This window comes from Mytilus californianus, unplaced genomic scaffold (genome assembly GCF_021869535.1).
Source record: "Mytilus californianus isolate M0D057914Y unplaced genomic scaffold, xbMytCali1.0.p SCAF_13, whole genome shotgun sequence".
NCBI classification, from domain to species: Eukaryota; Metazoa; Mollusca; class Bivalvia; order Mytilida; family Mytilidae; genus Mytilus; species Mytilus californianus.
The window spans coordinates 4,544,438-4,571,257 of NW_026262615.1; the positions used below are offsets into that span (position 1 = coordinate 4,544,438).

Genomic DNA, 26,820 nt, shown 5'->3' on the forward strand with positions numbered 1-26,820 from the left:
TTCGAAAGGGAAAGTAGAATATGCACCTGTCTTGTTCAAAATGTGTTTACAACACTACAAACCAGTAAAAGTCTGAAATGGCCTATATTTGTACTCGACTGTACTGATTTTTACTCGACCAGTCTGAATTGGTCTGAAATTTACTTGATAATACTCGACTGTAGTCTGAACCATACTTAACAGTCTGAACTTGTACTCGACATTTACTCGACCAGTACTTAACCATTTTATTTTCGTCTGAACCATGCTCGACCTAGTCTGAACCATGCTCGACCTAGTCTGAACCATACTCGACCTAGTCTGAACCATACTCGACCTAGTCTGAACCATACTCGACTAAGTCTTGACCAACCTAGACCTAATGTTTGTATCTATCTATTGTATTTCATCAATTTAGGAACTGTTTAAACAGCTATTTCCCCTGGCTAGAAATTTGAACAACAATTTGAAATTTAAAATGTATTCAATATGGCATTGAAACCAAAATTTCACAATAAACATAATATAAATTCAACACCATATTTATCAACACTTACATATATATATATTATCACCTTTAAAATAAAAATAAAACAAGCTGATCAAATAATCTCAAAACTGATTTGTGACTAATATTTTCAATGTTATTCAAATTTTTGAATGTTTCAGATATATTTTATGGTTACTGGACAATTTCCCATTTACTTAAGCCTTGTATAGATTTATGGCGTCAGTTGAGTTTAGTTAATAATTCAGAGAACATTTTTTTTATTAAAATATATTTAGAATAGTATATAAAGCAACTTAATAAATTTAAAAAATAACACCTTATTTTGTAAAACCAAGAATTAAATATATTCATGATAATAGAACTTCCATAGCAATCCTTGATAACCATTTAAAAAAGGAAATGTGTTCCAAAGTTGCAGAAAAAATTTATTTCAATTAAATTTAAATAACTTTTGTCAAAATTAAAGACATGGCATACAAGAAGCACTTAAATAAGGTTTATTTACCTTAGTACATGTGTGTTTTACAGGTAAAAAGAAAGCCCTTTTTTTCTTAAACTCGTGTATTACTTATCTAGTGAAATCAAAAGGCCTTGCAATTTAAGTTTTACAGGATATGGCAATTTTTAATGAATGTTAATTAGAAATTAATTCTCTCTGACCAGGTGTGATCTTTTTAATGAGTTTGCTCCAAGCAGGAGGTATTACTTTATACTTTACCACTAATCAGAAGAAAAATTTTATCTATTTTGTTTGATTTTTTTTTTATCCCTTTTTGATATATATATTATATATAATGTATCCCAAATTATAATAAGAATAGATATATTTCTAATATAAGGTTAAACAATTTCAGTGATTTTTTGGCTGTTGTAACCTCATTAAAATGATAATTATATAACTAGTGTATGTAACCATGAAACCTATATAGCTTTTCTTAGGAATTTAGGAAAATGAAGTTTAAAAAAAAAACATGCCAAACAAGAAGCACCTTAATAAGGTTTTATTACCCTCAGTAAAGGTGTGGTTTTCAGTTAAAAGAAAATCTTTTTTTTAACAAAAACTTTAAAATTAATATAATTAAATTATTATATAAGATAATCTAATTTAACTATCTCTATTTGATAAATCTGAGAATCATGTAAGGATGTAAAAAAATGTTTTTATATATATCTTTATTTTATTGTGGCTGTCAGAAAAAAAGAAATTGACTTTAACAGCTAAAATCAAAAAAAAGTATAGGTTGTTGTTTTGGTCAAGTATGGTTCAGACAGGTCGAGTATTGCTCAGACCTTTGGTCGAGTATGGTTTAGACTGAAAAAATTGGTCGAGTACAGGTCGAGAATGGGTCAAGTACAAATCAGTACGGTCGAGTATGACTAAGACTGGGGTCGAGTAATGTCAAGTAAAATTCAGACCAATTCAGACTGGTCGAGTAAACATCAGTACAGTCGAGTACAGATATAGGCCATTTCAGACTTTTCCCTACACATTAATTTTTTTTTTTATTTGTCTTCCTATAATTTTTCATTTGTATTACATGTTTACATTTGTAACTAAATATTCACATTACCGTTAATTCATTCATGCAACAATTACCACCAATTATCAAGAAAACTAAACATGTGGTATTCATCAACTAACAAACTTATAATTGGAGTGACAATTTATTTGAACATTTTGTGTTTTCTAAGTGGTGTTGGTGATAAGCTGATTTTCCGTCCAACATCATTTTGATGCAAATTCTTGGGCATAGTTGTAGGACTGAACTTATTCGTATTACTTGCGAAAAAGTATAATATAAAGATAAGTATCATGATATTTTTTTCAGACCAATCTAAGTTAAAAACTTTATTTCAGAGATATTTCATAATAATAGTAGATTTATTCGTCTATAATTTTAGAAAGAAAACACATGTATACTGAAGCAAAATAAAACAGACATATAAGTTGCGTTACAAAATAAAGGGGCAGCGTATACATACATTCAGTTATTGTAACAGTATATAAAAAAGTGCAAGAACACATTAAATGCGTGTAAAAATAAATAGAATATTAAGTGAAAAAGAAAGAAAGCAGAAAGAAAAAGGAGGATCCTTCCCTATATGGCTCTGGTCAAAAATGAATTTGATAGGCAACATGAAAATGTCACTTTTTGATTCGTTTTTGCTTAAAAAAAATAAGAAGAGGTGGTATAATTGCCAATGGGACAACTCTCCACCAGAAACCAAATGACATAAAAGTTAAAAACTATAGGTCACCTTACTGCCTTCAACAATGAGTAAAACCTATACCGTATATAGAGTCATCTATAAAAGGCCAAGAAATGACAAATGTAAAACAATTCAAACGAGAAAACTAACGGCCTGATTTATGTACCAAATAATGAACGAAAAACAAATATGATATACAGCAAAAAACAACAACCACTGAATTAATCAAATGGTAGCTCCCTTACAAGCTCCTGACTTGGGACAGACACAAACAGAATGTGGCGGGGTAAAACAAGTTTGAATGTCCAACCCTCCCCTTACTTAGTCTGTAATAGAGCTAGCCATAGATTTTGCTTAGTCTGTAATATATAAATTACGGATATATCCCAAGAGCTAGCCATAGGTTTTGCTCAGTCTGTAATAGATAGAACACGGATAGATCCAAAGAGCTAGCCATAGGTTTTGATTGTTTAACACATCAGATCGTAGATACCTTGTAAAGTTTATACAACAAACATCATATATATCTATCTATTGTAGTGTAGAGACATACAATAACAGTTTTGTAATTATGATTGTATAGTGTTTAGTGACTAGGTACATTTGAACTATGCTAGAAAGAAGTAAGTTTATGATTGACCACTTAAAAAGCTAAATTGCATGTAGTAAATAAATCTAGTAAGATTCGTCATAATATCCGCAGATTTTGATGCTTTAATACCAGAATGTAAATGAAAGAATAATATAGGCCAATGATATAACTTTGATGCTGAATAATATATAAATTCAAATAATGTATTGCTGCAACAGTATTAATACTCGAGAGTAGCTGGGTATCAATGACGATTTATTGATTGGTGTTTGCTCAACGTCCACTGAGTAGCAATTATTTCGTGCATGTTCAGGACGAGAACAAATTAGCAATAATTATAATAGGTAGGTCCGGTAATAGAGGCCGTCCGGCATGAATGTCGGAGAAATTGGGATGTCACTGGAATATGAGGGTATATTTAATAGAAACAAACATTTTGCCTTGCAGCAGGCTACCCACAGACCTTCACATAGTTGATGCAAGAGTTCTTAATGTGCTGAGCATGGCACTCTCACTTCACGAGGCAATGGATTTTACGTCCCTATTCTGACCGGACGTGAATACGTATTTATGATCCCGCACAGGCAAACGGACGCAACACTTGGGCAAGTGTTTTACTGCCGGTCAAAAGAAACTGTCAAACAAAAATAAATTTATCATTATATGACAAGAGTATGTCAACTTATCGATGATATAATGCAATCATAATTCCTTATTTAATCTATATAAAAATAAAGATGTATTGTTTAATTGAAAATGATACAACGACCCAAATACACGTGGATGTCAGCAAAAAATATCACCGCAAGTGCCTCCAACAATGAGCAAAAATCATACTATATAGTTAGCTATAAACGGCTCCGACATGACAAAATGTGAAACAATCAAAACGAAAAAAAATCTTACCGACCAATTAACAATACAATACAATAAACGAACAAAACAGAAATGAATCAACGGTACCCACTGAATTACAGGCTCCTTACTTTGGACAGACACATAAAGAATGTAGCGGTTTGTGCTAAAAAAATTGGTCGCAATGCGTCTGGGACAAGTAACAGGAGACATAAACACAATGTCATAGACCGAGAGTATATGAATATGTAAAAGGAGTGGCAGACATATCGCCCCTTTCCACATTGATAAACCACTTTCGAGTTCGTTGCATTTCCGTCAAAAACTTTGGTTTTAGTGAACATCATTCGTGCCTTTAGGGGCAATGTCACTTCCTTATACATCACCTACTTTGCATGATGTCTCTACTAATGACTTGCTGCCATTTATACAAATGCCGTTAGGTATTAATCACATTCGCACGAAACTGTATTCATTACCCCTTTCAAAACTTCATTCTCTGTTCAATTTATAATTGGAAACCACTGTTACAAACCCTCATTCAAACCAATACAAACTTACAGCTATCATTTCGGATATTGCAAGTCACAGACTTTTCAAACCAGTTCACATTGGAAAAGATGAAAAAGAGAAAAGATCTTTATTTAAACTTTCCTTTGCCAACAAAGGTCTCGATGGCGTCAACTTAGGCAATATCCTTCATCATAAATTAGTTCAGTCGAAAATACCTCCTTATTTTAAAGATCAGTCTGTACCAATAATTTCTTATACCTATACCAAACCAATTGCAACTAAAATTTTCAATTACAAACACGTTTTGCAGGATCTCAACATTGACGACTTCAAATATCCAAAGGTCCGAAATATTGTGACCCTAAATCCATCAATTGGAAATACAACTTCAAAATACTAATGGATTCAGTCGAGGATTATGCCAGGCAATAGGCTAAACGCGAGAAAGAAGACGTAGATACTCTTTCCGAATGAATTAAGGCTGTGATGTCGTTGATAAAAATCCGGATTAAGAAACTAAATGGGCCTATCAATACCCATGCTACGTCAATTTTTAAAGACCCAAATGTTGCAAAACACTTGTCCTACCTCCATGACAAATATGTTGTTGTCCCCGCAGATAAAGCCCCAAACAACATCGTTTTTGTGTGTAAATATCATTACATAAACTGCTTGATAAATGAATTAGGTATTGACAATTCACTTGGAAACTCAACATATACCCTCACGACACTTACCAAAGAGGAAATCCTGGATAATCATAGGTCTGTTCTATGTTCCTTTGGAATTTCAACCAAAGATGAATATCTGGATCTTCCATCACGGTATTGGAAACCTAAACTACAAAAGTGTCCTTACAAACAACGATATATTGCTGGGTCTTCCAAGTGCTCCACGAAACCTCTTTCTAAATTATAAACATCTATTTTATCAGCAATCAAAGCCGGGCTCCAAAGTTATTGTGAATCTGCCTATTTTAGAGGTGGCGTGAATCAGATGTGGATACTAAAAAAATCCAAAGATCTTTTAGAGTACATACAATCTAAGACTCTCTCATCTTGCAATAGTATTAAAACATTTGACTTTTCTACACTTTACACAAGTATTCCCCATTCCAAACTAAAAGACAAATTAAAAGAGTTGGTATTACTTTGTTTAATTAAAAAGAATGGCGAACGTAGATACAAGTATCTTGTCTTGGGGAGGGATAAATCCTACTTTGTAAAGAATCACTCTGATTCAAACAAAAAATTCTCTGAAACTGACATTATCAAGATGCTTGATTTCTTGATTGACAACATATTTGTTACGTTTGGAGGACGTGTTTTTCAACAGACTGTCGGAATTCCAATGGGAACCAATTGTGCCCCTCTTCTTGCCGACTTGTTTCTTTATTAGTATGAGGCTGACTTCATACAGGAACTTCTTAGGAAGAAAGATAAGAAGTTAGCAATATTCTTTAACTTTACGTTCCGCTATATAGATGATGTTCTCTCACTACATAATATAAAATTTGGTGACTATGTTAAACGAATCTATCCCATCGAACTAGAGATAAAGGATACTACAGATACAGTTAAGTCTGCCTCATACCTTGACTTACATCTAGAAATTGACAATGAGGGTCGGTTGAAAACAAAACTTTACGACAAAAGAGATGATTTCAGCTTCCCAATTGTGAACTTTCCATTTCTATGTAGCAACATTCCAGCAGCCCCTGCATACGGAGTATATATCTCCTAATTGATACGATATTCCCGGGCTTGTGTTTCCTATCATGATTTCCTTGATAGAGGATTGCTGCTCACAAGGAAGCTATTAAACCAAGAGTTCCAAATGGTAAAGTTGAAATCATCCCTTCGTAAATTTTACAGACGCCATCACGAGTTGGTTGACCGTTATGGAATAACCGTTTCACAGATGATATCGGATATGTTCCTTATGTTGTAACTACAATACCCTTCCCTTTTCACGAATGTGACTTACCGAATTAGACTTTTTACCGGATTTGTAATAACATAAGCAACACGACGGATGCCACATGTGGAGCAGGATCTGCTTACTCTTCCGGAGCACCTGAGATTACCCCCAGTTTTTGGTGGGGTTCGTGTTGCTTAGTCTTTAGTATTTTATGTTGTGTCATCTGTACTATTATTTGTCTATTTGTCTTTTTAATTTGGCCATGGCGTTGTCAGTTTGTTTTCGATCTATGAGTTTGACTGTCACTCTGGTATCTTTCGTCCCTCTTTTCCTTCCAATGTAGAGCGTGCGGTTGAAAAAATATGATGCTATATTGCACAAATTATTCGGCAAATTAAATTCTTATAATTGATAATCAGCAATGCTGTCAATATCAGTTGATACAATGATTTATCAACCCCAGAGAATGTAATTCACGTTGGCCTCCGTGAAAATCATATGTATGACCAAAATCAGTAAAGATCCGTTTGAACTCCATTTACAGCCGATTTCATTGAGTGTGTAAGAATAGCTATTATCTTTTGTTAGCTTGCTTGCTAGCTGAACCGTGAAGTCATTATTAGGTTAGGTAAAGTACCCTCCTTTATGAGTAGACTAGTCCCACAGATGACCAATTCTATCTGTCCGTCGGACTAGTCTACTCATAAAGGAGGGTAGTTTACCTAACCTGATAATGACTTTACGGTTCAGCTAGCAAGCAAGCTAACCAAAGATTTTACCTTTTCCTACACACTCAATGAAATCGGCTGGAATTGATAATTTCAACAGCACTTACCGTTACCTTAAACATATTCTTGCGCTAAATTATTAAAAAATCTCTACATATACTGCAGAAATTTACACAAAGAAAATTACATTGAACCAATCTACTTTCGTCTGGAACGAAATGATTTATTTATTAGTTGTAATTAGATTTGAACTAGCTTTTAGTAACTGCGATTATTCTTATATCGGTGCTTTTTGTTTATTTTTTGTGTGCATCTTACCGATCTTTTGAGTTGTAACTGATATTCACCTTTTGTTCTTATGTTGTGCTGTTATACAAATGTTCAAGGTTAAGGGTTGAGCACTAACCAAAATGTTTAACTCCTCCACATTCTGTGTGTGCCTGTCCCAAGTCAGGTGCCTGTAGTTAAGTGGTTGTCGTTGGTTCATGTCCGTCATATTTGTCTTTCGTTAATTGTTTTGTTATAAATTAGGCCGTTAGTTTTCTTGTTTAAATTGTTTCACCTATCTAATGTCGGGGCTTTTTACAACCAACTATACGGTATGGTTTTTTTTACATTGTTGAAGTCCATACGGTCGCCTTAAATTACTTATATCCAATTTATTTAAACTCCGGTAGATTATACTAAATCTCCAAATTTTTATACTTATAAAAACAGCAATAACGGTCCTTTCCTAGATTTACATATTTTAGTTTATCATGGGAAACTCTATACACAAAGGAGTAGGTCCGGTAAGGGCCGATTTTGGCCTCAAATTTCAGGTTCATCTGATGAAATATTTTGGACACTTTTAAACACTCAAGTGTCTACTTTAGTAGATTCAATTAGTTAATCTGAAAGATTTGGGCCGATTTAGTCACTAAAGACGCTCAAATTCAGGCTTAAATATTAAAAATCTATCAATTATGCCATAATATGTCACTTTTCAGATGGTTTTTGTCAAAAATGAAAGTGGCCGCATTCGTGTTCATCCTCGATCTTTATATATGATATGTATTATCATCAAATACAACTTACATTTAAATATTAAGAATGAACACGAATGCGGCCACTTCCATTTAAGACGAAAACCGTCTAAAATTAACTCAAATGCTAAAATTGTGAAGATTTCAGTAATTTAGCATGACTTAATGATGCTAGTACCCGATACATGTGCATTGTATTGTAAAAAACAGCCCATATTTATGTAACAGAAGTATTCTTCTTTCCTATAAATAGCTAAAAGTTTACATTTTAACAATTTTGCAAAACTGCTATATTTTGGGGCCAAAAAGGGGTCTTACTGGACCTACTCCTTTACGACTAAACTGACGTCTGTACGCTCTCTAATGTTTGTTTTCCTTTTTCAGACGGTGATGTTCTTTTGGTGCCATTTAACAGTGTTTATATATCCAAATACGTTTGTTTTGCCTGTGTCTGTTGTGTCGGTATAGATTTGAAGAACGTATTATGTGTATCACTGGTAAGTTATGAAGTCTGAATTTCGTTACTTAAAACCTTTACTTAATTATTTAATGTAGATACATTTACAAAGGAAATATCAAATTCTAATTATTACGGTGATTGGTATAAAGAGCTTGTAAATTTTAGATACGATCCATGTAAACTTATAGATTCTTTGGGAGAAAAAACTCGTTTAAAATTGTTATCTATTTAACACTGGCATAAGATCTTTGATTAGTGGTTTTGACTGTACTCATATGATTTTGTTTTTATAAAAAAATAATATTTCACAAATTTTTTTTCGCTTTTTTCAGGTCTGGTTTCGAATTTGTTTACGCTTTGTCACAATGTGTACGTATTTTGAAGCATACGACACATTTTTATCATAGTTTTAAATCGACTGACACTAAACTATAGTTTTGATTCGTGTTTTGTTACGATATCAATCACGATCTCAATTCAAAACAAAATGAATGTAGACTGAGACAAGATAGTTCAAATTTATTTTTCCTGTGCCTGTTTATAATGGTCTTGATAACTCACCTGACTCAGCTGGCAAAGACTTTTGGCAGCCAATAAAGATGGCAGCCACTTTTTATTCCAGCAGCCAATTTTATTGATATGTCTAAAAACCAAAAAGCTGTATAAGACTCAAATATTCAAAAAATCTCATAATCTTGTTTAAATATAATAGCACCTATTTTGACAACGGAATTCGACATTTTCACGTATTGTCGTGATTCTCATAAGATGACAATCCGTTGTATAAACCGATGATGACAGCAGCCACTTTTTCGGAGGACACTGTTTGTTTGAACAAAAAATGTACAATTTGAAATCGTCTTTTTCTTTTTTCGTTCTCTTTTTCGTTTTTTAATTCCATATGATTAGGAGGTACATAAACATTGCAGGAATAGAACATAAAAAAATCAAAGTACAATTACCATTGCTATAATAATTGATTACCATAAGTTGTGATGAATAATCTTATATATATATTTCCATTGAACTGAATGAGAAAGATGCAATGTACGACAGAAAAAGTACATAAAGGCTTTCCATACACTCGGCATCCTCAAATACGCAGTATTGTTCAAACCATTTTAAATATCTATTTCTCTACATGAAATGAAAACTTTCGATAATCTGTTTTTTAATGTGAACATGTATTTTCTATAGAAAATCCTACGTGGACTATTTTGTACGGCATGCGACATAACCAGTTTATTAAGTTCAATTGAAATTTTCTTGTGTAAAATATGCCAGTGGTGTCCAGACGGGCCAGGTGTAACGAAGTCAGTAAGTGGAGAAATACATTTTATTATGTAATTACAAAGTTAAGACTGTTTCTAAAATTCAAATGTTCGATTGTTCACAAACTGTCTTTAAAGTTGAATTGTTCGAATGTTCATATCGTCACACGGACACGTGATCGTATAGTGGTATAACTGTTCGGTCCTGACTGAGTTATTCGGATGGTTAGTGAATTATTTCCAGCCTACCCACAAGGAGGATACCTTGGTGGAATCTCCTGTCGGAATCTTTTTTTCATATCCAAAGCTGGATCTTATATAGTTCAGAGGGGTCATTCACCAGCTTTCAACAATAACCATAAATGTCAACAGTTTATAGAGTAGTCTAGCAATTAAATAATACATGTACTAGGTTGGGCAGATTAACGTCAGCACAATACATGTACGATAAATGTCTGCAAGGTACATGTACTTGGTATCAATTATGTTAGATTGAAATACACCTTGTTAAATATTGTTCTTATACACATTGTGTTACATAATAATTCCTCCCATCGCAATAAGAACGAAAGTTCGGTAAAATACGATAGTCCTTCTTTATTGATGCTATTATAAATTCTTTAGTTCCTTGTTAAGTTTTCGGTAACCATCACCACATATATAATTCATAAAATTCGGCAAGTCCAACATCTTGATACATCATGAGAGTTCATCTAGCGCTGGGTACATCCTTCTCAAGAGACTGTTAACATAGGTGTTTGGTAAAGATTCGTCCCTGAACAATGGCGCAGAGGAAGACATCTCTCTGGAAGCAGTTCCAACCAATTGCGTTGACACCATTTTGTACCCATCGTTCATGACATTAGAACCAGAACTCGCACCTTTCTGTTTAGATAACCAAGATAGATTCTTAATAATTTAACAGTACAAATGATGGCTATTCTAATGAAGATCGCACCTAACCCCTATGCTAAACTTATCCCAATTTGGAAAAACGAAAACTTGTTCACTTCCCCTTATTTTCTTTTTTATTTATCAATCGTTTGTTCGATCGCCTTCAGTTCACTGGGTTATTCAAGACTAGCAAAATTTAATAAAACAATTTCTAGGTATAATCAATACGTTCTCTAAAATATCGAATTATCTGGTTAAAACAAAAACAAAACAAAAAACAAAAGAGGGAAAAAACTGTCGTATACAACTTCTACAATTTTGAGAATCCTACATAATAAAAACAAAGATATGTTTATTTACACAAGACATAAGAAACATATTTACAAATTTACAATCAAATAAGATCAATTCGATCATTTTATATAACCCCTACACCTACATGATACCTATAAAAGAATTACTAAAAATTATATCCGTTACTTTGTTACCAATTGTAATACTTTTACGTCTTTAACTTTAGTTTCATTAATTAATCTTAATGCTAAATATAGTCCACAAATCTCATCACTCTCAAAAATATTTAAGATTACATTGATAAAATTTTAACTACGTCTTGCGCAATTTGTTACTGACTCTATATTTCATATTTGACGACGACACCTTGTTGCGAAAAAAATGTCTTTCTCCGTAATCTATTACATTTTTTCCAAAAATTGTATATAGTTTCCTCATCATAGTCTTTCCTTTCTTTTGTTTTATATATATATATATTTTTTGGATTTGCTTTAATTTGTATCAATTACGTTAGACTGAAATACACCTTGTTAAATATTGTTCTTATACACATTGTGTTACATAACATCCCAGGAAAATATTTAAGTGGAAAATAGCCTCGGTCAAAACCTATGCTCCGAAATACTGGCGTTTGAAAATATTAGGTTCCGTATCCAAATTACATCGTTAGGTCGTACGGACCATGAACATATATTTATTTCAGTCTAAGGTACATTGCATTTCATATGATCATTAAAAGGCATATGAACACCAAATGAATAAAAGGTGTAGCATGCAAACCACCAATCCAAGAACCTAATTAAACCTAGCATGATAGATAACAATCGTACCCTAACCCGTCGACGCTTCCTGTCTCCCTCCTTCTTTTGTTTATATTATCCCTTATTTTTGTTTTGTTCTATTGATTTATATTTGTTTATTCGATTTACGAGATTTGAACATCAGCAAAATTCTGTTGCCATAACTGACCCTTTATGATCTGTTTATGAATCGAGGAGTGGATTAATAGGCAAAGGCGACTATTTGCTTTGTGCTTTTGACACACTATTACTAATAATGCATAGAACGAATAACAAAATCTAGATGTATAACGAAATTTTTTAATGAATATATAAAGCAAATGAGTACATTTCAATATATGTTGTATCTTACAAAAGACGTCTAAATTCTTATTAATAACATCAGAATATTGAGGCCATTAAAACAATGTATGGTATACAATGAATGATGTGGCATTTTGACTCCTCACATTTATGATATGACAGCATTCTGTGGTATAATCACGCCTATCATGCAGTTCTATGGTATTATCACGCCTATTATGCAATTATATAGTATAATCACCCCTGTTATGCAATTGTATGGTTTAATCACGCCTATTATGCAATTCTATGACATAATCACGCCTATTGTGCAATTATATGGTATAATCACGCCTATCATGCAATTCTATGGTATAATCAAGCCTCTATATCCTGCAATTATATGGTATAATCACGCTTGTTATGCAATTATATGATATAATCACCCCTATCATGCAATTGCATGGTATAATCACGCCTATTATGCAATTCTATGGTATAATCACGCTTATTGTGAGATAATATGGTTTAATCACGACTATCGTGCAATTCTATGGTAAAATCAAGCCTATATATCCTGCAATTCTATGGTAAAATCACCCCTGTCATGCAATTTTATGGTACAATCACGCCTATCGTGCAAGTCTATGGTATAATCACGCCTATATATTCTGCAATTATATGGTATAATCACGCCTATTATGCAATTCTATGGTATAATCACGCCTATTGTGCAATTATATGGTATATGCACGCTTATCATGCAATAATATGGTGTTACCAAGGTTGATATTTTACAGTAAAGTTAAAAATGTTACAAAACGTTTAATATCAACTACCACTGAAGCTGAAGGCAGATTTATAAAACTCATATCTATATCATGTTTTTTTATGTACGAAACCTTACATTTAAAACAGTCTGATAATGATGTCTCTTTTGTTGACACAGTTCATATCATTTTATATTACAACACCTAACATACAATGAAAAGAAGTACCAACCTGACATTGATTTTCATTAATTCTAAGTTCAAATAAACTTTAAAAAAGCATATCTTTATCAAAATTGACTAAATGGTATCTAAAAAATCACTAGCCAGAAAGGAAGAAGAAAGCCTTGCAATTTAACTCACGTGATACTGTAATATTTATGCCACATCTGTAGATTTGAAAGGTGCAAATGTAATACCATGTGCAAGGTTTTTTTAATACTCAAAACTCAACGATTGTTTCCTTATGTACAACAACACTCATATTTCTATATGCGGTTCTTCCACATTTAAAGTAAAAAACAAAATTATTATGACCATATATTTCTTAATTTAAACACAATTAAAACAAGAAAAAATGTTAGCTATTGCTTATTTATCACACCCCAGCTTTCAGAATGCTAAATACGAAGTTGATGAGCGATCAATCAGAAAATCTATTACAAGGTAAAGCATATTCTCATGAAGCCTAATAACACATTAGGAACGCTCTTATATTCGTAGTTCCCTTGAAAATTGAGACGAACATTTCATACATGGCCTAGATGTGCTAGAATATATACGTTATCTGTAAACAGGAAGTTGAAGCTCTACTTTGTTGTTCGTGAGAAAATGTGAAGGAGTTTCATGGGACGGATGGACAAACGGGTGTGCATGAGGACAGAAAGAGGTAAACCTGTATAACACGCATAACACGTAAAAATTGATATTATTATAATAACATGCGTTTTTTTAATTTAATTTTCCATTTCCTAAGAAAATGCGCTCAATGGTTCCCTTTTAGTGTTCGTGTAAGAAAATGCGATCAATGGTTCCCTTTTAGTGTACGTATGAATTGTGTAGAATGCTTTACTTGAGTAAGGTTACTCTTAAAATTACATCTCTCAAACCAGAGAGATTTATAAAAACTTATTTCATATTTTTCTGTAGCAGCTAGGTACATGAAATGAAAAGATAAACTCTCTGCGTTATATGTTACCATCAAAAATGACTTATCCTGGTCTTTACAAAAAGCTGTACATAAATGAGAGGCATATATACACAGTAAGTAAATAAAAAATGTAAAATGAATCAACAGTTCGAGTATCATAAAAGTTACAAAGAAATCATTAAAAAAGGTTTCAAGTTAAAAAGTTTCTTTCACTGATTTCACAGAAAGAACGTTTATACAGATAATTCGTTCATCCAGCTGTTTTCGTTAGTTTCTCACCCATCGCCATGCTACGAAGAATAGAATGCCAGATACAACTCCTCCGATTCCACCAACAATACATAGCCCAAAGGAATAGTAAAATTTGGAATTATCCAACTTAATTCCACCGAATTGCATTGTTGCGAAGACAATTACTCCGACCAAGGCAAGTCCTCCTGAAAGAAAATATTTATTTAAAACTACCAATCTTACTTATTTCCCCGAAAATAATAACCTGTATCCATTATGTATGAAAACGCATGTACCCCAATTCATACATTTTTATATAATAGCCGACCTTCTGTTGTTCCCTACGTCACTATATGACTGGTTATTCAAAAACTGTGACAGAACCGAAACTAGAACTTGAAATGTTCCTCGGTATTGACACACAGATGCACGATTTTAAACTAGAATCTACGACAAGTGTGATTTCAACATTCCAATTGTCTATTTCCGATTTTTTACCAGATACATATCCTCTGTCCATCAAATTGCGTTTTATTATCTCATACGTAGCCCTCGTGCATGTTCACATTATACGCACAATATAAGCAAGGGTATGCTCCTTATACAAAAACTTTTCCAATTGAATAAAGAGGAAGAACGACTGAAATCGAAACTACATAGCTTTAACGGTCATCATCAAAAATTAGCTGATCTCTACGATATGTCGGTGTCTCCACTCACTAGTCACATGGTTTCTTAGATCTTTAGATACCAGAATAGTCGACTAATCAGTAATTTTACCGATTTTGTCCTGTTTCTGATTGTGACATTTTAACTGATTGTTGATTTGCATGGCGGGTAATGCACGCATAGCAAGTGAATCTTACCCGGGAGGCCCACACCCGGTCTCGCTTCATTGGGGGTTCGTTTGATTCCCTCAGTTTTTGTTTGTCACATTCATTTGTCTTCTTAATCGATTTATGAGATTTGAAAATCAGTTAACTACAGTAACTGCTTCTTCAATTTTTATATTTTGATTATCCATGATCCAAAGAGAGTGCTTAAAAACACATATACAGATACTAGTAGTTAATATAGACCACTTTAAACGAACAATTGGAACTAGCTCTTTTAAGTAGTCGTCTGGATCAATTTTGCTGTTTGAAATTTTTCTCAATTTTTTATAGTTTTCAAAATAATAGGCAATAACTAAAAAAAAAAATTCAAATCATCATTTATGGCAAGTAGTCCCATAAAGAGTCAACTGACGATTTCTGCCATTTGACTTATTCGAAGACCTTACATGTATCTTGTTGATCATTTTTTCATGGATTTCTTTCGAGACAATGGGCAACACAAATAGTAAAAATCATCATTTAAAGGCGATAATTCCTGTACGAAGTTGGCTGATAGTTCTGATGAAATAGACAGTAGGTATATTAGAACATTTCTGCCCCTGTTCGGATTTTCTTTATCTATAGCGGTGTTCAAGATAATTGACAAAACTTGCATTTTACCCCTTGTTATATTTTTAGCCATGTCGGTAATGTTGGCTATCATGCGGTTTCATTGGACACAAGGTTTAAACTAGATACCATGATGATGACTGCAGCCAAATTTGGATTTTATTGGCTCAGTAGTTTCAGAAGAGAATAGTTTTGTAAAAGTTTGCAGACGACGGAAGACGACGACGAACAACGGACGCCAACAGACGCTAGGTGATGAAAATATCTCACTTGATCATTCGGATCAGATGAGCTTAAAATCTAATAAAAGGCATACATTGATTAAAATCGCATGCACTTTGTCGTGAATATATGATAGTCCCCGTCCTGTTGTAAAACCCCATTTATTTAGACATAAAACGACAAACAAAGGCATCTATACTACTAAAATAACGAGGTCCAGTTTGATATCCGACATAAAGTAAAAACAAGGAATCAAAGAGTTCAACTTTATATATAACTAATATAGGACCATGGTGTTGATTAAAAATTACACCATTCCAGGCCCTTTTGTTTTCCACATAATTGATATTACCAATAATTAACAAGTTCCGGGTCGAATCCGATACCGAAACCAATAGTATATGCAAACTGATTTGGTACAATCAGGTAAATTATTCCTAATTTTCTGATTTTCAAAACAAACATTTCAATTCTCGAGATCCGCATTTTACCCCAAAACTCTTAAACAGCATAAATGACACTTTTAGAACACATTCTCCGTTTTATCTAAAGAATAAATAATGCAAATTATTTACTATCAAATACATTTAAGCCAGAAATATAATGTATAATTTACTCAGTTATTTATTGCTTTAACGATACTCTAAAATCTAAATTGATCTTCTCATTCACTCATAAATACTTTTCCATTTTTTTTTCTAAAAACAAGAATAAAAAAAGTGGTTATAATCTTCTTCTTCGTTAAAATACATTACATATAGACCGTCGTTTGTCTGTAAATATTTTTTATTCCTGTCCATGAAGATCTGAAAACCTTTCCGACATCGAATTGGTCACAGTAAGCACTATCCCGAACATAAGAGAGCATGGTGGCTTTTCTTCAAAAACACCCTTTAGCTACAAATAATGCGGAAAATTGACAATTTTTACTGAATCTCAGATTCAGTGTTGCGTAATAAACATCCGAAGGTATATTTCGTCGTATAGGTTCATCTTATTCACAACTGAGTTATTAATATTTACCTGTCAGCCAGTTGAGTATGCCTGTAACAACAAATAGCATGCCTTGCTCCTTGAGTACAAACATCTTCAGGAAAGCACAAGTCAGAGCTGCAACAAAGGCTCCAAGAGCAAGACATTCCAGAACTTGCGCGGCTACGAGTTGGTTGGAATGTACTGGTGCATCTACAATTATGTATTACATGTATTATGATCCCTCTAATTCTATTTACTCAAACATACAAAGATCGAAATACAGACAGACAAACTTTATATGACCGGTTTAAGTGTGGAAGTTTATTTTAATATTCTATTCCCTATTATCGACACGAAATTGCAACTGCATGGTAACACAAATCAAAATATGCTGTACACGATATATAAAAAGAATTGATTTAATACATGTAGCAATCGGGAACACAGATCGCCGATAATCAGTAATAGGATATGATCAGAGAGTCAGGCTATTGACTCTTTCAAATATTTTTGAAACGATATTGACATATAACTGCAGTGGTTTAAGAAGAAATAAAATCAGACAAGTACAAAGAAAATGAATTCAATAAGAAGTTGGCCTAATACATGGAATTGATTATTCTTTAATGTCCATGTTGGTCATATAGTTCCACACGTATTCAGATCTATTCAGGTATATCTATATTTCAAATGTCTTGGTCTGAACGTTCCTGATGAGAATCGCTTCGGAAACACCACATTTAGTAAGTGTTATTTTCATATTGAATCAAAACACTTATACCAAGCGGTATGTTTAAGGCCAAAATAAATAAATAGTGTTTTTCCATTTTCCCGATAACTCCATTTCTGACGCCAACCCTTAACATTTTATTGATAAAAATATAAGAAATATTAAAATCCGGATTTTTCGGTCTGTTCAGATCCGATTATTTGTTTAGAAAACTACAGATCTTCAAAACGTTTGATAGTACTGACCAATATGGAATTGAAAAGCGTTTCAATGACCAATATTTTAAATAAACAAGCATGGCTTTTCAACAACCGTGCAGCGTATTAGATGTCAAATATGCGAAATGTGATAACATGGACACAAAATATAATGACATCGATTCCGGATAATTACGATATGATGAATCTTTTAGAAGAACATCATGATGGACCTATAGACGAAAAAAAAACGAAGTTGACATCATTTTGCTCAACTTCTTTGCACAGGTACAAGACGAGATTTTTTAAATATTTGTATATATATACATGTACGAACAAAATCTCGTTTTGTACCTCTGCTTCTGTGGACAAAAAGTCAGAATCGTTTCAGTTTGGACAGACTGTATCTGTCGGTTAATAGACAAAATTTTTTTTAGAGTAAAATTAGTTCAATTTACTGCTAAAATCAATCCAGCTTTTGTTGTAAAAAACGCTCTTACGAATGTTGTACAGAATTGTGCTCAGGACGCAACGTAAACGGCTATTAATGCTTTTTCAGCTTTTGAGTTAATGACGGCAAGGGGGCAGACAATGTGTAACGAGAAAGAGAAAGCTTTCCCCAGTAGGCAGACATTGTGTTTGATTCATATTCATTTCTAAATGAATCTACCTCGGCACCATGTCTACTTTTATTCTTTTATATTTTCTCTGGCTGGTCCCATAACAAAGTGACAAAATCAGTTATTTGTTATGTAACGTTATACTAACTATTTAAACAAATGATCAGGGTTAATTTTCCATATATACGAAATACATAGATTAAGCAAAATGTACAGCCAAACGACAACCATGAAAAAAAAACTTCGGGATACTAAAATGTAGTTGAGTGCTATATTTTGGCTGCTTTGGAGAGGAGAATATTTTCATTATCTTTAAATAATTCATCACGTTATCACAATTTGAAGTGTTTTCTTGTGTTAATTTTTTTTGTTGGGTTTATTAATGTGTTTTGTTTTATTTCCCTTTTATATCTTGAATCTGTCCAAACAATCTATGATTTTCCTCAACTATATTACAGATATTCGTAAAAAAAGTAAAATTACGCGTTTAAGTAGTATTACCGATACGCGTAATATTACTTGAATGAATAATCGCCTGGACTTGTAGACCACTCGGCCACCAAGACCTCCAATATAAAATATATGTGTTTCAGCTAACATGCTGAAAAAATTAAGGTAAGAAATTAGGCTTATACATTTATTTTTGTTTAAGTTGTTGACTGGTTTAAACGTGGGAACCAGTCTGACTTTAATGCTGCTTGTTAAAAAATGACAAAATAATCTTTAGGGTAGGCACTGAAGATGTAGGTAAGTAGGGTTAGCGAAACAACAATTGTTTTTATGAGACCTAAATGAACACAGTATTCCTAGTTTTCTTGAAGGATGATTGCCTTAAAAGGAAGATACTGAACCACCGATGGTGCAATGTGTAATCACCAATGTTGCCATGTGCCGGTTGACCGATATGGAGACTTCTCATTGAAAATGTACTAACCATGAGCAACACGACGGATGCAACATGTGGAGCAAGATCTGCTTACCCTTCCGGTGCATCATCTGCAATCCCCCTATTATTTGTTTAATAGGGATTCGTGTTGTTCTTGCTTTATTTTTCAATGTTGTTCTTTTGTGCGTTTTTTCAATGTCTATTGTTTCTACCGGTAACAGTCTTGTCTATTATTTGACCAGCAAAACGTCTTTCTATTTCAATATTTCACACTCAGTTAAGTTTAAGATTTAGAAAAGGCACATGACCGATGGTTTATGAATTCGGTGATCTCTTAATGGTGAGGTAAGAGACACTTACCAATCCAATATTGCATGATGGCTTATTGTTGAGTTAAGAGACATTTACCAATCCCATATTGCATGATGTCTTAATGGTGAGGTAAGAGACACTTACCAATCTGATATTGCATGATATCTTAATGGTGTGGTAAGAGACACTTACCAATCCAATATTGCATGATGTCTTAATGGTGAAGTAAGAGACATTTACCAATCCGATATTAAATGATGTCTTAATGCTGAGAAAAGAGGCATTTACCAATCCGATATTGCACGATGTCTTTATGGGTGGTAAGAGACACTTCATCAATCCGATATTGCATGAGGTCTAATCACTTGATATCACGTATGAACGTTTCGTTCCCTAAGGACGCGCGGGAGCGAAGCTGGGGTTCACATATATAGTCATTGGAGATGACAGAACGGCTATTTGTCCCAAAAGGACAAAATCAGTTATTTGTTATATTTTACTACCTATTTAAACAAATCACCAAGGTTAATTTTCCATAGATACGAAATACATAAATTAAGCCAAATGTATAGCCAAACGACAACCATGTAAAATCACATCGGGATACTATGATGCAGTTCAGTGCTCTATTTTAATTGCTTTGGAGAGGAGATTATTTTTATTATCTTTAAATTAAACATCAAGTTATCACAATTATACTGAAGTAAAAAAATATTAAAGGCATAGAGTATATATACATGATAAAAAACAGAAGTGTTTTCTTGTGTTCATTTTATTTGTTGGGTTTATTAATGTGTTTTGTTTGTTTCCCTTTTTTATCTTGAATCTGTCCATACAATCTATGATTAAAGGGAGATAACACTTTTTACTCAACTATATTACAAATATGCGTAATAAAAGTAAAATTACGTGTTTAAGTAATATTACCGATACGCGTAATATTACTTGAATATATAATCGCCTGGACTTGACCACTCGGCCACCGATACCCCTCAAAATAAAATATATGTGTTTCAGCTAACATGCTGAAAAAATTACGGTTAGTAATTAGCCATATACATTTATTTTTGTTTAAGTTATTGACTGGTTTAAACATGGGAACCAGTCTGACTTTAATATTTCTTGTTAAAAAATGACAAAATAATCATTAGGGTAGGCACTGAAGATGTAGTTAAGTAGGGTTAGTTAAACAACATTTGTTTTTATTAGGCCTAAATGAACACAATATTCCTGGTTTTCTTGAAGGATGATTGCTGCTTAAAAGGAAGATACTGAACCACCAATGTTGCCATGTGGCTGTTTACCGATATGGAGACTTATCATTGAATGTGTACTTACCATGAGCAACACGACGGATGCATCATGTCGAGCAAGATATGCTTACCCTTCCGGTGCATCATCTGCAATCCCCCTTTTTTATTTAATAAGGGTTCGTGTTGCTCTTGCTTTAGTTTTCAGTGTTGTTCTTTGTGCGTTTTTTCAATGTCTATTGTTTCTACCGGTAACAGTCTTGTCTATTGTTTCTACCGGTAACAGTCTTGTCTATTATTTGACCTGCAAAACGTCTTTCTATTTTAATATTCCACACTCAGTCAAGTTTAAGATTTAGAAAAGGCACATGACCGATGCTTTATCAACTTGGTAATCTCTTGTTGAGGTAAAAGACACTTACCAATCCAATATTGTATGATGTCTTAGTGGTGAGGTAAGAGACATTTACCAATCTGATATTCCATAGTGTCTTTATGGTGAGGTAAGAGACATTTACCAATCCGATATTGCATTATGTCTTAATGGGGAGTAAGAGACACTTACCAATCCAATATTGCATGATGTCTTTATGGTGAGGTAAGAAACACTTCATCAATCCGATATTGCATGATGTCTAATCACTTGATATTACGTATGAACGTGTCGTTCCCTAAGAACGCGCGGGAGCGAAACTGGGGTTCACATACATGTATATAGTCGTTGGAGATGAAAGAACGACCATTTGTCCCAAAGTGACAAAATCAGTTATTTGTTATGTTATACTAACTATTTAAACAAATCACCAGGGTTAATTTTTCGTAGATACGAAACACATAAATTAAGCCAAATATCTAGCCAAACGACAACCATGAAAAAAGCACTTTGTTTTACTATTGAAAAAAACGCACAAAGCACAACATGCAGTTCAGTGCTCTATTTTGGCTGCTTTGGAGAGGAGAATATTTTTATTATCTTTATATTATTCATCACGTTATCAAAATTATACTGAAGTAAAAAAATATTAAAGACATCGAGTATATATATATCCGATATTGCATTATGTCTTAATGGTGAGATAAGAGACACTTCATCAATCCGATATTGCATGATGTCTTAATGGGGAGGTAAGAGACACTTACCAATCCGATATTGCATGATGTCTTAATGTGAGGTAAGAGACATTTACCAATCCGATATTGCATGATGTCTTAATGTGAGATAAGAGACACTGCATCAATTCGATATTGCATGATGTCTAATCACTTGATATTACGTATGAACGGCGTCACTTGTGGGGCAGGATATGTCTACCATTCTTGAGAATCGGTGATTACCACTAGTTTTTTACTGGGGTCCGTGTTGCTCAGTCTCTATTTTTCAATGTAGTGTTTGGTATCAAGCTTCATGTACGTGAACATACAATAACATGTAATGCGCTTTTACGTCCACTTCTCATCAAAGTCTCTTCCAACGATTACTTATATCATTATTGAGCAGTATAGCGTATGTATAGTTCATTGTAAACGATAAGTTTTTTTTATATTTTGATGTAAAATTTGTTGTATTTTTCTTCTTTTTTTTTTTTGCAGAAAAGAAGACATAATTAGAGGCACTGTCTTGTGGTTAATACCCCATCCCCGTGAGATATGAAATCGTACACCCTTTGCGACATACTATGTTTCAATGCCTTATAACCAAGACATTTGGTATCAAACTATGACAAGAATTCATTTCTATATAAATATATAAAGCGGGTTCATGAAATTGAGTTTTAATCCAGAAACATTTTACCAAGTCTCTGAATGTGTGATACAAACCTTAGAAGGAGTATTTGAGAAAACGGAGCGCAAGTTACGTCTTCTTTTGTTAGCTAGAAATTGATAAGTAATATGTACTTTCTAATATGGTATTTGCTACCAACAATACTCAAAAAAGAAAATACTAAACTTTTAGTTTACTTCGATTGTTTTTTTTTTTTGTTTTTTTTTTCCCGCTCCGAAGCCGCAACCTGTGTCATAAACCCCGTGCCGTATGTGGCGGTCTACACAACGACATAAATGTACCCGTATCTTAGTTGAATATAAACATCAAAGCATTGAACCACGTCTTAATTCATTGGAATTTGAGCTCAGCACGTGTTTCTGTGAGCTAAAACTAGGTACAAAATGACTCAGATAAGTATTAAAAAATCGACATGTATCTGTAGGATTTATCGTCAAGTGCCAAACGCATCTAATGTCAGAGTTATCGTAAGCATTTAGTTTCTTTTTTCTTCAGAAATATACCATCATTTTAGAATTTTGATGGAGAATTATTTTTTTCGTTCCTCTTCTTCCCCCCCCCCCCCCCCTCCCCCCTTAAATGCAACAATTGTATTTGTAATTGTATATAAGACATTAAATATTCATAAACATTATTGGGCGATTTAAAACAGTGTAAATGAGTGGACCGTATTATAATTAATTAGGTGTTTGTTTACAATCATGTCGGGTTTCCAATTTCCAACCATTTGTTTCCAGTCTGTTTATTTTATTAGTGTTCTACCAGGCGTATATTTCAACTATCATGTATTTTTTACATTCATAAAAATATCAACAATAAATACTATAAATTTATTCATAAAACCACACCTATACAAAAAAAAAAGGTGATATGGTATGATTGCCAATTGATGAGACAAATATCCACCTGAGTTCGATTGAAGTGGATGTGAGCAATTATCGACCAACGTACAGCTATAGCTGTGATATTTTGTAATTATCAAAAGACAAGTCAGATCAAATATTTACGACACCATGGTAACTAGTCATAATTGACGAAAAGAAAGTAAATGAAAAATTTGAAATACGAGTACAGAAGAGAAGAAAACAGAGAATAAAGAACAAATACGGAATAGAGAATAATGGAGTGCTAATTATATAGATTGGAAATAAATTGACTAAAATATAGAGAACAGAGAAAAATTACATGAAAAAGAGTTATCCGAGAACACAGAAATGAGGAACCTCACCCTTTCCGGACCATCCCACAGTGTAGGGAAAGCGGAATTATTCCAAATACCTTTTATGTCAAAACATAGCTCTGCTCCTGCAACTTCTCCACACGATTTCCATAATCCAAAATGAGCATCACCTACTCTATACCAGTATGTGGTTGAAAATCCTATAATATGAACAATCATCGATACAGCGCTTATAATGCTCCCTCCGATCACCATAGGTGAAAATTCTGCTAAATTCCCCGACATTTTCACTAATATTGGTCGTCTGTTATGTTTCAAACCACGTGTAAATAAAACTGAAAATGTTGTGTCTCAAGTGACTTTCCAGAAGTACCGATCACATGGATCATGACCTTTAAAAGACTTTAAAAAGAGGTGCACATACAGGGGGTATTAAATGCAGTGTTCAGTTATTTAAAACAGATTTACAACTTCTAAATTTTTCGTTTTAGCCAAACATATCTTAAATCTATATTTATTGTCAGAAATGCACGAAACATCTTAATTGTAACATAGAACAAATTTTACAAAGATATATATAACAGATCGTACACCAAACAGTTAATCAAAAGCTCCTTGTATTCAATTCCATTGACCGTTTTGAAAAGGACAGTAGAATTTGACCATGTTCAAAATGTGTAAAATTAAAAGTATAATTATTTTTTACATAAATTTATATAAACTATTGTGATTTCTTTCCGAACCACTATTATATACAAGTGTTACGTACTTAAATTACGATACTAGGTTAACAGAGGTGAACAGTTGTGCGATATCTAAATTTTCGATCTCTAATTATTTTCTTGTTGAAAATAAGAACAGAGATACATCATAAATAAATTACTGTTATTGTTGTATCGTATGAATAAGAGCAAGAACACATATATTCCTGGTGTTCTTATGCTTAAATTAGAATTCTCGTTTGAATTGTTTTACATTTGTCATTTCGGGGCCTTTTATAGCTGACTATGTAGTATGGGTTTTTGTCATTGTTAAAGGGTGTACGGTGACCTATAGTTGTTAACTTCTATGTCATTTGGTCTCTGGTGGAGAGTTGTCTCATTGGCAATCATACCACATCTTCTTATTTTCATATCAAAATATTGTAAGAGAGGATATTTAAAACATTGAATTAACCAATCTTACTACAACCAACGATAAAAATAACAAAATGTCAAAAAAATACTTAAAACAACATTTGTTTTTAATTTCTACAAAAATGAATATTAACATAAACTTGGGAAAATAGATAATACTAGTAGAATGTATCTTTACAAAAATGTCAACTAAAAAAAGAGGAACTTACTTTTAAATTTCTAACTCTTTTGGAAAAATAAGGAATATTTAACTGTAACTGTATCGTATGCCCTTAAGCGTCATACCATTGCATTTCAGCGTGAGTCAGCTGACCACCGCGATTCAGAGTCGTACATATATACTACATGAAAATACAAGGTATTATATACCCGAAAAAAATGAAGAGTAAAGAGACAACACCAACCACCAGTTCACTGTTCTTCCAAAATACCAAATATTGAACAGTAAACGGACCACACCATTTGGTAGTTTCAGTGGGATAGATAATCGCGTAGTCTAAATATAACGAAAGTTCGCGACCAAAATGTCATTTCTCAAAAATGCAAGTTGGATACCTTGTGTTATAGTGAGGTACTATATAATTATTTTTTTTCGGGGACAAGTGCCAGTGGCGCCGTTACCTCTTCATATAGACCACAATGTCATAAATACTAATCAAACAAGAATAATCATGTATTCATAGGACACCATGTACCGCTCTCAGTGTAACTGATGAATCTTGTGTAGGCATACAAAATTATAATCCGGGTATCTTTGATGAGTTTTTTGTCTCACTTTCACTTCTTCATGTTCAATTATCTTAAAATCATTGATATGAGAGACGAAAAGACAAAAGTACGGGCTACATGTAATAATGGTCGCAAGATTGGACACACAGACCGTAAAATGGTATGCCCTCTACTATCGTAGGTTGGACATCAAAGAGGGTCTGGATGGGGTTTACAGAATATAGAAGAATGGGCTGGGTTAAGAAAATAAAGGATAGAGAAAAATAGGCCCCCACAAAATAAAGAATAAAGAATAATAGGGTGTTAAAATAAAATATAGAGAATAGAGGAAAAAAATAAAAAGAAAGGAGAAAAATGGCTTCCATAATTTAAGACTTCAGAAATGAAGGATCCCCCGTTCAACCATGCATAAAAAAACTTACATAGTTTAGCTACCTTTAATTGACCATAAAGTTAAATACATATACATTCCTTTTTCCATATGTGCCCTGTTATTTTCCGTGATCTTAATATTAAAAAAATAATAAAAATGACCATATTTACCCGAGAAATTATTAACTGTGCAAATGCTTTAAATAGTAAAACAGGTGTATCTATCCATGCGTCATTGACAGTAACTTGAGACTTAAAATGGTACCGAAGCGATTCATACTATAAATGTACACACGGTCAACGCTTTTACACCTTATAAAGTTACAAAAAGGAGTATTCAATTTAATTTATTATGTGTAACACCTTACCCATATTAAAAATGGTGCCCTACCAAATTAACTCCTTCGAAGTTTTTCTGATTTTTCTTTATGGCAGGAACTAAGAACATGATATAGTAGGACATAATTATGGTTACTTCGTCGCCGTTTTTTCATCAT

General features: G+C 33.2%; 1 protein-coding gene across 10 annotated transcripts in view; it reads right to left on the reverse strand.

The window, feature by feature from the left end:
* The window catches only part of LOC127723042 (uncharacterized), a 260,474-nt gene that overhangs the window by 126,835 nt on the left and 106,819 nt on the right, over positions 1-26,820 (reverse strand). For 5 of the 10 annotated variants that reach the window (XR_007991824.1, XR_007991823.1, XR_007991817.1 and 2 more), the window contains exon 3: positions 13,068-14,692. The exons of the other annotated variants lie outside the window; for them this stretch is intronic. Coding sequence is in view for 1 of the 5 variants with exons in the window: in XM_052229476.1 (XP_052085436.1) it covers positions 14,523-14,692 (170 nt within the window). In the remaining 4 variants the exon portion in view is untranslated. Of the gene's footprint in view, positions 1-13,067; positions 14,693-26,820 lie in introns of those variants that run through there. 10 annotated transcript variants of the gene reach the window in all.